The following is a 12004-nucleotide window of genomic DNA, read 5'->3' on the forward strand; positions in this document are numbered from 1 at the left end:
CGGCGTCCCGTGTTACGTCACCGCTGTTTACTCGCGTTGCATAGCGACCAGTGTGCTGGGACTCAACTCACTTCGGCTCCGCTCGGCACGTCACGGCTGGCGGGGAGGGAGGGGCGTCATCCATAGTGCAACACGTCACAATATATATATATATATAATTTTTACCGTCAACGTGACAATACTTTAATATTTACTTATTTACTTAGCAAAAATATTAAAGTATTGTTGAGTTGACGGTAAAAATTATATTATGTTCACTATACCGTATTTACGCATGTATAGGCCGCGTGCGTATATAGGCCTCAGCACAATTTTCAGACAGAAATTATAGAAAAAATAATTTTCTTGGAATATTATTTCAGGAGTAGAACACCCTGTATTACTAATTATGAATATAATTTTTTTTAATTAAGTGTGATTTCGAATATTTCGAATATAAGCCGCACCCCAGTTTTCCTCTTGAATTTTTGGCAAAAAATGTGCGGCCTATACATGCGTAAATACGGTATATAAGCAACACTGGCCTATTGTAACCTGCCCTGGGTGATTATGATGATGGAAAATTTGGTGGAATGAAGATTGGCAGGGGAAACCCAAGTACTGGGAGAAAACCCGCCCTAGCGCCATTTTGTCAACCACAAATCCCACTTGACCAGACCCCGGGATCGAACCCGGGCCGCCGCGGTGGGAAGCCAGCGACTAACCGCTTGAGCCATGGCGCGGCCTTGAGAATATGAATCTCCAGGTAGCCTCGTTCGGTATTCCCATGAATGTTCTGTATGTAATGTTATACCTTCTTATGTGTGCCAAGTCCCAACTATCCCATACTCCATTTTGTAAGATTTGAGGTTCTTACAGCGGAGGTTATGAAGAGTTCTATCTTCTGATATACAAGGCCGTGTAATCCATTTAAAGTCAACCGATGTTTCGGAGGAACGTGTCTCCTTCATCTTCAGGGTGGGAGAATAAGCGAAGGAGGAACTCTGTTACCCGCTCTGAAGATGGAGGTGACATGTTCCCTTAAAACGTCCGTTTTAACCCAGTTATAACCCAGACGACAGAATTCTCCATACTATACTATAATCGAATATTATTTGATGAAGAGCAAAAGTGTTATGGTAATAGCACTGAATACAAGAATGCTCATAATATAAAGAAACCATATTAGACAAAAAGAAATTGGGGCGTTCCGTTATAAGAAGGACTCATGATAATTCAGAATTACTGTTTCTTTGGACTTTGCCTATTGGACAATAGACAGATTGACAAAGTCCAGAAACTCAGTAATTCTGAGTATTGCACGCCATCGTCAGAACCCTTTAGAATATAGCCATAAGAATCGTTCATAGCGGTTGCTGATTAGCATGAGGACTAATTTCGGCGTTTGGAAGAGCTGTAGCCCTTCGAAGTTAACCAGCAGAAGCAAGATGCACATTTGTCTCATTCTACAATACTTTAGAGTAAAACATGAGATCATCGCCGTAGAATGACGTTACTACTAGCCTGGTTTCATGCGTGAGATACGAGACAAAAAAAATATATACGTGTATGACAAAAAGTGCACCATATGCGTCCACATTATGTTGTAGCTTAGTATCATGTTGTAGTTGCTATTAGAATTTATTTTCAATTGTTTGCTGTCCACCATGCGACAATATCCTATTTGTAAGTTTTGAGGTTTTCACGACGATGACTATGAAGAAAGTCGTCTTCTGGGTTTTGGCGCCATGTATTCTTCGTTTTAGCCGACGTTTCGGAGGAACGTATCGCCTCCATCTTCAGAGCAGGTGAATTGGCTTGTGAATGCAGAGAGCAGTAGCTACGAAACGTCGGCTAAAACGAAGAATACATGACGCCAAAACCCAGAAGACGACTTTTTTCAATATCCTGTATGCATTACAACTGCCACTAACGGGTTTTATCTTTAGATCGTCAGATCTTAATAGCAAAAGGCTGTGCCCATAATCAAAATATACGAAAGCTTTTATTTAGTATGAAGGCTGCTAAATCACAGAACTAATTCTGTTAAATTGTAAATAAGTACCAGCACATTTCCTCATTACATAAAGCTTAGAAGAAAAAAATACTGTATTAAAACAAATTAACTGGTTTACTGGAGACTTAACTGAGCTGAACGAACTTTTAAACGGTGAATAAATTTGCTGTGAAAGTAGAAACTGGAGAAATTTCAGAGGCGATATCGGAATCATATCATAAGTACAGAAATGGACTAAAATCTAGTCCCTTTGTTTCGGTCTAGCACACTACAAGTCTGTTAAAACAAAGTATTCAGAATAAATCAGATATAGAAAGTATCACTCGGCCGAATGACAATCTATATCGAGGCCTAGAATCTGACTGAAATCTCAGAATTGTTACAAGGTTATTTACCTATTAGCAGGGCCGTTGTTCGAGTCCATGTAAGGAAAAGAATCTTTCTCTTCCATCATGTCCAGTTGCACTTTGGACCAATCCAGTGGTTCCGATGTCTATTTCCGTCGGGGTAAAGCGGCTGGGACGTGAAGCTGACCACTCATCTCCATCTAGTGCAGAGATTAAAACGTGTGAAATTTTACTTTCATTCCCCCGTGTGTTCTCATGGCGTGGTGTGCAGACACATGGTAAATTTTACCTATAGCTTACTAGTTACCTACTAATTGTTCCACCCGGTGAGTTTGTTGCTAATCTCGGCAGATTCACAAACATCTACGCTAGATCATACTTAACATAAGGTAACAGGTAAAGTCGCCCCTTTGCTTAATAAATTAAACACTACGGCATGAAGACGTATGGGGGAGTGGACGTATAGATCCACCATTCTTGACTTCGGCACTAGATGTAGGTGAGTAGTCAGCTTCACGACCCGGCCGCTTTATCCGCGGAGAAAACCCTCCCCCGCTGTACTCACGGGTTAGGACGCTGTGGTGTAGATACAAATCTTCTGCCTCTGCCGGGAATCGAACCTCAGTAGTCCAGCTCGTAACTTCCGACTGAACTATCCCTACCCCTCATATTTAAGATAGATGTAGTTAAGTTAGGATTTTCGCTTCGTTTGTCAAAAACTGAACCCTAAATTTGAGAAATAAATGCATGTGACACAGCATGACGCATATGTACGCAAACTGAGATTTCTTTTACGACAGAAAAACATGCATAGTGCGCACAGTGATTTTAAACGATAACCTCTTTCGCATGCTTGGACGATAGTAAACAGTTTGTCCAAGCTCAGATCTGTTAATGATCACGATACATCACTGGCCAACACAAGTTATGGGTGTTAACAAAATGGAAAGGTCACTGAAAGAGTGGTTCTTGTTTTCTATTACAAGCGATAATTTGTTATTAGTAGCACTGGGAACTGCCGATCAAATTGGGCGCGATCTAAGACATGAACTCTCTTCGCTCGCTCGAACGCTGGGATCGTGGTTTCGAATCCCACTCAAGGCATGGTTGTCTGCGTATGTTTATTCTGTGTTTGTGTTCTGTGTGTCGGTAGCGGCCTTGCGACGGGCTGATCACTCGTGCGAGGAGTCCTACCGTGTATAGGATTAAGGAACTGAAAAAGCGTCCAAGGTCCAAGAAAGGGCTGTACCTCGTAGAGCCACACATAAATAGATAGACCGATTCATCACCATCACCATCATCATTATCATCAGCCGTTTGTTGGGTCCTGGCCTCTTCTTTAGTTTCGTAATCATTTTTACACAGACGGTGATCAGCCCGTCGCAAGACACACGCAGACATCGATGCCTTGATTGGGATTCGAACCCAAGATCCCAGCTTTCGAAGATAGTTCATCCCTTAAACTGCGAGGCCACTGTGATCGGCAGATACAACTGGGGAAGTTCCAACGATTTATAACAGAAGTTCCTTTACTGTACATCACAAAAACTTTAATTTCGAAAGATACCTCTACATCCCTCATTAACTGGAGTTGGGATAGCTCATCGGTATAGCGAATATTCTACAGGCTGGACGACGAAGGAACCTGGGTTCCTTTCTGTCAGGAGTAAAAGATTTCCTCTTCTCCATAAGCATACAGACTAGTTCTACCCCACCCCCCACCTTCTGTACAGTGGGTACCAGGAGCTGTTTCCTTTGGGGTAAAGCAGTATTCACGTGAAGCTTACCACTCACCTCAATCTAGTGCCAAGTCTAAGAAGGGTGGATCTGTACCTTCACTCACCCATACGTCTTCAGTACATAGTGCTTAATTAAGTACAGGAAAAACATCATATTTTCACCCCTCATTACGTTCATACAGTGAGAAAAAAAAATCATATATAAATTGCCCAACACCCAGTGTTCCGGAAAAGCAATTTCGTATAGAAAACCTCGTAAAAAGTATAATAAATTAACTGAAGGTAATATAAATAATTAACCGATGTAGAAACCATGAAACTGGATATCAAATACGAATAAAAACGTGGTATTTCCAATATTTGCAGTATGATTTCACTCACCAGTTTTTCCCAGCAAAAACAAAAACCTTGCCAACGATGAACAACGTTAACGCCAAGAGCAAATGAATAACACTTTCCCCACAGTTAAAATTTGAGACGCAAATACACAGTCATTTAGTTCCCAATACATATTTATACATTGTACAGAAAGTAAGCAAGCCTTTTGCAATGGCCACACGAAATGTCTTTACCCGCTCAAATACTGAGACCGTGGGTTCGAATCCAACTCCAGGCATCGACGTCTCTGTGCGTTTATTCTGTGTAGGTAGCGGCCTTACGACTGGCTGATCCCCCGTCCAAGGTGTCTTACCGACTGTCTGTAAGATTCATAATTTCAGAATTAATTACTTCTTAATTGGCACAGGCCCAAGTGCCTGACGAGCAGTATTAAGTGGAAGATACATTATATAACACATATAACAACGGTTCAAATTTCAATTTCAGATATAACCAGTGCGCAATTACCTATGTTCTTATTAAAACACAAGACTTGTTCAAATTATCCATTATATTACATGTAATAATGTCTTGAAAGGATCAACAGTCAGCTAATAAACACTTCTGCAGCCACGCCACATGACGCGAATTTGTTTCACAGCTTCTGACGTACATTGTTGAGTCTCGTCACTTCCAATTTCTGTCTCCGAAACGGAAACTATAATCAATTCGCGAGTGGATTCTTATTCGCACAATTAGGATATTTACCACGATACAATCACAGAATGGATTCTGCACGGCACTTCTACTACGCGCTGTTGCCAGCTGAATGAGCTGGAGGTCGGTCTTGTAGGTCTTGTAGATCACAGCAGTAGTGTACATTGCACGTAATTTGTCCTGATTTCCCCTCACTTCTCTCCAATTTTCTACGCAATGTCTGTGTCCTGCCGACGGTCAGACAGGAAGTAGTTACGGTATATACCGCGCCAGAGTTAACATAACACACCACACAAATGATTTTATTCTTTTAAACACATTTCCCGCTGTCTCCTTAAATGAAACATTGTTACAAGACAAGCTTAAATGCCACACCATGAAGACATATGAGACAGTGCATGTATAACTCCATGACACTAGATCGAGGTAAATTGTCAAATTCAAGTTTTGATTGCTTTATCTTAGGCGAGAAAGCCCTCGATGTGTGCGCGTGGAGCCTGGCCGGGCCCCAGGGCCTACCTGGATGAGGTAGCAAAGATAATATTCCTGGCCTCTGCCGGAAATCGAAACGCGGTCGTCCAGCTCATAGCCTGCCACTATCACGAACTAATTTTTAAAAATATTGCTTTGAACGTTCTCATAATATTTAACTTCCTGTGAGAGACGTCCTTCTGATAAAGTGTATAACAATTTCGAAACGCCCCACTGCACCTGCCACAACACATACAATGATAAAGGACTGTAACGCAGGTGGTACTGCAGAAGAAATTATGTGTATCTTCTTGCCTTCCAGATGAGTCAGAAATAATCCACAAGAAAAGTAAATCATAACATCAGAAATTACGTACTAGAATCCTCAAAGTACAACCGATGCACTCTGCACAGAATTGCAAAATTGAACGTAACATGGATAGAGGCAATATGGACCTTGCAGAAGCAAGTATGCAAATTCATTATAATAATGACATAACACCATACATTTGCGCTTATTTTTTTATAACATACACGATATAAGCGGCCGGGACGTGAAGCTGACCACTCACTTACAGCTAGTGCCGAGGTAAAGAAAATGTGGATTTATACACTCACTCCCCCATACGTCTTCATGGTGTGCTTAATTAGTTAAGCACATGGACAACTTTACCTTTTTTACGCGAAATAAGCATTTTTTTTTTTAGAAATCGGGAATGGAAATTATATACACGTACTGTATATGAGAAATCATTGCGATCGTAAAAAAAAATCATGACCTTGAGATTTTGAAGGAGTTAAATGTTTTCAGAAAACTGCATAATGAGGCGGTTCAAAACTTGTACACTTCGCTAAGTATAACTAGTAAAATGAAGTCAAGGAGGATGAGATAGATAGGGCACGTGACATGCACTGGACAGGAAAGGAATGCGTGTAGAATTCTGGTGGGAAAGCCAGAAGGAAAGAGACCACCAGGAAGACATAGATGTAAGTGGGACAATAGCATTAAAATGAATCTTAGAGAGATAGGATGGGAATGGTGTGGACTGGATTGATCTGGCTCTGGATAGGAACCAGTGAAGGGCTCTTGTGAACACGGAAATGAACCTTCGGGTTCCATAAAATATTGGGAAATTCTTGAATAGCTGCGAAACTTGCGGTATCTAGAACATCTGAGCTCCATGGAATAAGTTTTTTTTTTTTTCACCTTTGGCGCTACAGCCCCAATTTGGGCGCTGGCCTACCTCCATGAGACTCTTCGTTTCACTTCTGTTTACTAGATCTTAGACATTCTGTCGGACTCCTTGGGCGGGTGATCAGCTCGTGACAAGGCTTCTACATGTATAGAAACACAGAAAACACACACAAACACTAAACATAAATGCCCTGAGTGGGATTCGAACCCACGATCCCGGCTTCTGAGCGAGCGAAGACAGTGCATGCCATAGACTCTTAGGCTACCGTGACCGGCTCATGGAATAAGTTATTTGTTTATTTTTAGCTCCCAAGTGATTTCTGGAATGCCACTTGTCTGACTATAGGCATGTGTTTGTTTGTGAGCTTGTCTGGCGACTGAAACATTAGACGGATTTTAGTTACATTCGGTATTTATGACTATCATATGTCGAGGACCGATGAATGTATAGATTCCAGCTCCAAAAATAGGGGCAAATCAGAACGCAAAATGGCGAGTTTATCTAAAACGACTTTAACGATCTTCAGTGAATTTCAATAATTTATGGAGACAATCTTCCCAAATAAAATGCATAGGCGATGCCTTCATGCAAATAATGGGACGCACCTTCGGGGCCCAAAGGGGAAATGTCAATTTTCTCGAAACAGGATTTACCCATTAGATGGATTTCACAGTTTTTTCTTTTCATAGGTTATGTAACGGCACATTTTTCTGTAACGAGATTACATGGCGTCGGACAGTGCTATGACAGATGAATTATAAGTTAGAAAAGATTCGGAATGAAGCAGTAATGACCTAACGTAAGTACAAACGTGGAATTTACTTGACGAAAATGAATACAAGCAAGAAAAACGTGTGACAATAGTCGATGTCCCAGCCGAGATTCGAAACAAATACAAGCCAGTTCACCTCTATTTCTCGTATAAACCTTCATGTTGCGCTATAAAAACTTTATATTTTCTATCTTTAAAATAGACCTACTGGTCGGTTTGAAAGCGTCTCAGGACATTATAAAATTTTCCATGTTTTCGATCTCTGGTGCGTTCCATTCTTCTGTGCGACTAATTTCGCTCCTGTTCGTGTCAAAGTACAATGCGCAGAAGAAAGCAGCTCCACTGCTTTTCCTTCTCGCTTGATTACATAGATTCATATTCCATATCCTTTGATTTCTCCAGATGTCTACGTTTCTCCGTCCCTGGTCCAATTGCTAAGCAACCGTGAGTGCATTTATAGTGCATAAAGCGATCAACGTCCACCGCTGTTTCGTTGCTCGGCAGCCATTTAATGCAGAAAAATTACTCTGTACTGCCACGGTGATACATTATAGAAAAGAAAAAGCTTAATGTCACAACCTTTCCTCCTTCTGGTACTTTGTTCTATTTTGGGGGTTGGATCAACGGGGATACGACTGCTATAACGTTAAGATCTTGGGTTCAAACTCCACCCAAGGCACAGGTTCTGTCCTGTTTTTATTGTTCTGTGGGTGTCTAAAAGATTAATACTTTCAGACATGAATTGTGAATTCGAACAAGCTAGAGGCCCTGTTCGTTAAAGCTGAAGAAGATTGTTATAACAGAAAATACATTTCATTAAATTAAAATGTGAGGTTTTCATGGCGGTGACTATGAAGAATGCCGTCTTCTGGGATGTGGCGCCATGTATATCTAGTGTAAACCGACGTTTTGGAGGAAAGTATCGCCTCCATCTTCAGTGAGGCGATATGTTCCTCCGAAACGTCAGTTTACACAAGTTCTACACGGCGCCACATCCCAGAAGACGGCATTCTTCATTAATTTATTTTTCAAAAAGTCCCGGGCGAAGGAGGACACGTTCGCTAATGTAATAGATTTTCAAGAGGTCATTCTTATATTTTCTTCCATAAACTGACAACACTGTGTTAAGTTTCGCAGTAGCGATCTTACGTCCTGTAACACTAGCAGTAGTCAATGTTATTTTCTTGTTGATGCGAGCCTAATATGCAGATTATGCAGTGCAAACAACAATACTGCTATATCATGACGATCAGTCTCAAGTTCATCGGAGTAAAGCCTGAAATTACAACCTGCAAGTTGGTCTACAAAACAGCCTACACAAATGTACAATTTTACGCTGTTACTACGTACATTAATCCTATTAAATCATAACATATATTTATAAATGAATGCATATTCCACGCTGCTTGTGTGTTATACGATATATAAAAGCTTCGTTTGCATTTGGCGATTTTTCAAACCTCCGATTTTTACGCAGGTGACGTAAGGCGACAAGCAGCTTGCCTGACCTTAAGTACAGTTCGTGTTATTGTTCTTGCCCGTTCTCAACAGCATCTCAACATGCGCTATGGATTGCATCTATTCCACTGAGATTAGAACTGTAGGGTGTGTATGGGTTAGTCAAGTCCCTTAACTATAGTACATTACCCTTCCTCCCTTAAAGCAGATGAAAACACTGTAGAACAACTTCTAACTTCTGCTCTGGTCTAAAATCACGACCTGTAGTATTGTTAGACTGCACATAATAAATCGCTGTCCATTAAAACAAGTGGAGACACCAAGAATAAATCCAAGGCTACATTTAAAAATCGCTTTTGTGAACGTCATATCTCCACGGATATCACTTAAGAGTCTCCTTGTAACTACAAATATTCCGAACAGAGGACACAATCTGTAGGTATCGATAGATCGAAACGTGGACGAGTGCCAAAAACGTTCGTCTAATTGCATCTCAGGAGACACGCACATGCGGTAACCATGAGGTAAGCGGAAAAATAATCCTGACGGAGCATTTTTCTTAGCTCCAGCGTCAGCATAAAACGCAGAACCGTATATGAAATAATTCTTTCCGTCCAGTTTCGTCTCTATCGCTCCGTTTAGACCAGGAGTGAGCAAACTTCCTTACACTGGTCATGTGTAGGAATCCAAATGTTTTCGCATTTCTTTTTGTCGTCTATTGTATGATGCTGTCAGTAACCTAGGGTCGTATAATGTGATAAATTGTAAGGGATTTGGAAGAAAGTGATATGGCCAAACCGAGGTAGCCCTATTATGCCAGCATTTGCCTGAAGAGACTGAGAAATACCACAAAACCTCACTCAGGATAGCCGGCGACACGGTCCAGATTCGAACCGAGCACCTCACAGATATTGGTACAAGTCTAGAGTGTTACCGCTACACCGACTTGGTCTGTTTTCGAATAAAAAAGTTGGTAAAGTTTTCCCCGAGCTTAACTAATTAAGCACTACGCCATGAAGGCGTATGGGGGAGTGGATGTATAGGTCACCATTTTCTTGATCTCCCCACTAGTTGGAGGTGAGTGGTCAGCTTCATTCCCCGGCATCTTTATCCCCGGGGGAAAAGCCCCCGGTACCCATTGCATAGGAGGTTGGGTGGATCCCAGAGCCGGTCTGAACGACGTGGAGAAGAGAAAATTCTTGACCCTATCGGGACTCGAACTCTGAACTCTCGGTCGTCCAGCCCGAAGCCAGTACCAAAACACAAAAACTTGACACTGAAGACTAGGAACTTCTGTGAACGATTGCCTTTTATAGGTGTTTGTCACCAAACGTTGGGTTCAGGAGGCTCGCAATCGCATCTTGGCCCAGAGGTCAGTTATATTGGGGATTTTCATAGTTTTCCTGAGTCCCTAAAGTCATATGCTATTATAGCACTCTAAATACGAGTACATCACAGTCCCTTCCTTTCATGTTCTTTCCATTTTTTTTTCCATCTTCAATAAGAACAGCAAATAACGGAGTTCTACGCTATTTTTATTTTCATTGTCTAAGAGTTTGGTTCTCCCGATTACAGTGGCCGTGCGGTCTAAGGCATGAACCGTTCGAATCCACCTCGAGGCATGGATGTGTCTGTGTGTAGGTAGCGGCCTTGCGATGGGGATGATCCCCCATGCAGGGAGTCCTAGCGACTGTGTATAGATTAAGACACTGAAAATTTTCCAAGGTCCACAAGGGCTTAAGAGCTATAGATAGGTATGTATGTAGGTAGGTAGATAGATAGATTAGACAGATAGATAGATAGATAGATAGATAGATAGATAGATAGATAGATAGATAGATAGATAGATAGATAGATAGAATAGATGGTTGTGGATGAAGGTACTGTTATGCCCTCAGGGCAAAAATATTCTGTTCTTAACTATACAACGCCCACGAAGACGTATGGGGGACTGGAGATACGGCTTCAGGTGGAGGTGATTGGACAGCTTGAGGCTCCGGCCGTTTAGCCACCGGTACCCACTGTTTAGGAGGTTGAGTGGGCCGAAGAGCAGGCCTGGGTGTGGCGACTGAAAGAAAATTCTGTACCCCTAACCGGAAATGGAACCTCGCTGGTTCAGCCAATAGCCATCTACAATGAATTGTTAAAGAAAATTTTGTTGTTAGTATATGAAGTCTGTGCAAACTGGTGCGCCCCAGAGACCCTTCATCCGCTACAAACTATGTTTACAAGAGACGACGACGGGGGGGAAAATCCAGCCGTATTTACCTCAGAAGTACAGTCATTTTAAGTCATAAGTAAACCTCTGTTCGTGAATTAAGATGCAGAGAATACTTTCAATTCACTTCTATTTATACTCTGCGTAGGATATCGATGGGAAAGCCAGAAGGAAAGAGACCACTGGGAAGACCAAGGAGTAGGTGGGTGGACAATATTAAAATGGATCTTATAGAGACATGATGGGATGGTATTGATTGGATTGATCTTATTTAGGATAGGGACAAGTGAATGTCTCTTGTGAACACGGTAATAAATCTTCGGGTTCCATAAAATGCTGGGGAATTCTTCTGTCAATATTAGAGTCAATTTTACCGACTACACAACACGTTTTTATTATTATCACACTACATGTTTCGACCTCAAGAGGTCATCCTCAGGTGTACGAACAACTGTATAATTACACGAAATCACATTCGTTTTTCCACTTATTCGACCCTGTATCTTATTCAGGCTTACGCTCAATGATATATCAAGCTCTTCTTATAAAACACAAGTTAAAATATTATTCTAAATGTTAAAAGTTAATTTTTTTTAAATTTTAACATAATAATAATGATAATAATAAAAACGTGTTGTGTAGTCGGTAAAATTGACTCTAATATTGATTAAATACACAACAGGATGCAAGGAACAATTAAAATTCTTGAGTTGCTACAGAATTGGCTTCTCCTCAAAAAGGGCCCAGCTCCAAAAGTAAGTAAGCAGGAACT

General features: G+C 41.2%; 1 protein-coding gene across 7 annotated transcripts in view; it reads right to left on the reverse strand.

The window, feature by feature from the left end:
* Window positions 1–12004, reverse strand: part of LOC111873914 — a 39338-nt gene that overhangs the window by 14124 nt on the left and 13210 nt on the right. For 2 of the 7 annotated variants that reach the window (XM_023868997.2, XM_023869002.2), the window contains exons 1-2: window positions 4655–4691; window positions 2392–2543 (exon numbers count right to left, since the gene is read on the reverse strand). The exons of 2 other annotated variants lie outside the window; for them this stretch is intronic. In XM_023868997.2, coding sequence (XP_023724765.1) covers window positions 2392–2450 — 59 coding nt within the window. In that variant the 5' untranslated portion in view covers window positions 2451–2543; window positions 4655–4691. 3 more of the 7 variants (XM_023868999.2, XM_023869000.2, XM_023868998.2) reach the window with 3 other exon arrangements.

The sequence above is a fragment of the Cryptotermes secundus genome, unplaced genomic scaffold (genome assembly GCF_002891405.2).
Source record: "Cryptotermes secundus unplaced genomic scaffold, Csec_1.0 scaffold639, whole genome shotgun sequence".
Classification (NCBI taxonomy): domain Eukaryota; kingdom Metazoa; phylum Arthropoda; class Insecta; order Blattodea; family Kalotermitidae; genus Cryptotermes; species Cryptotermes secundus.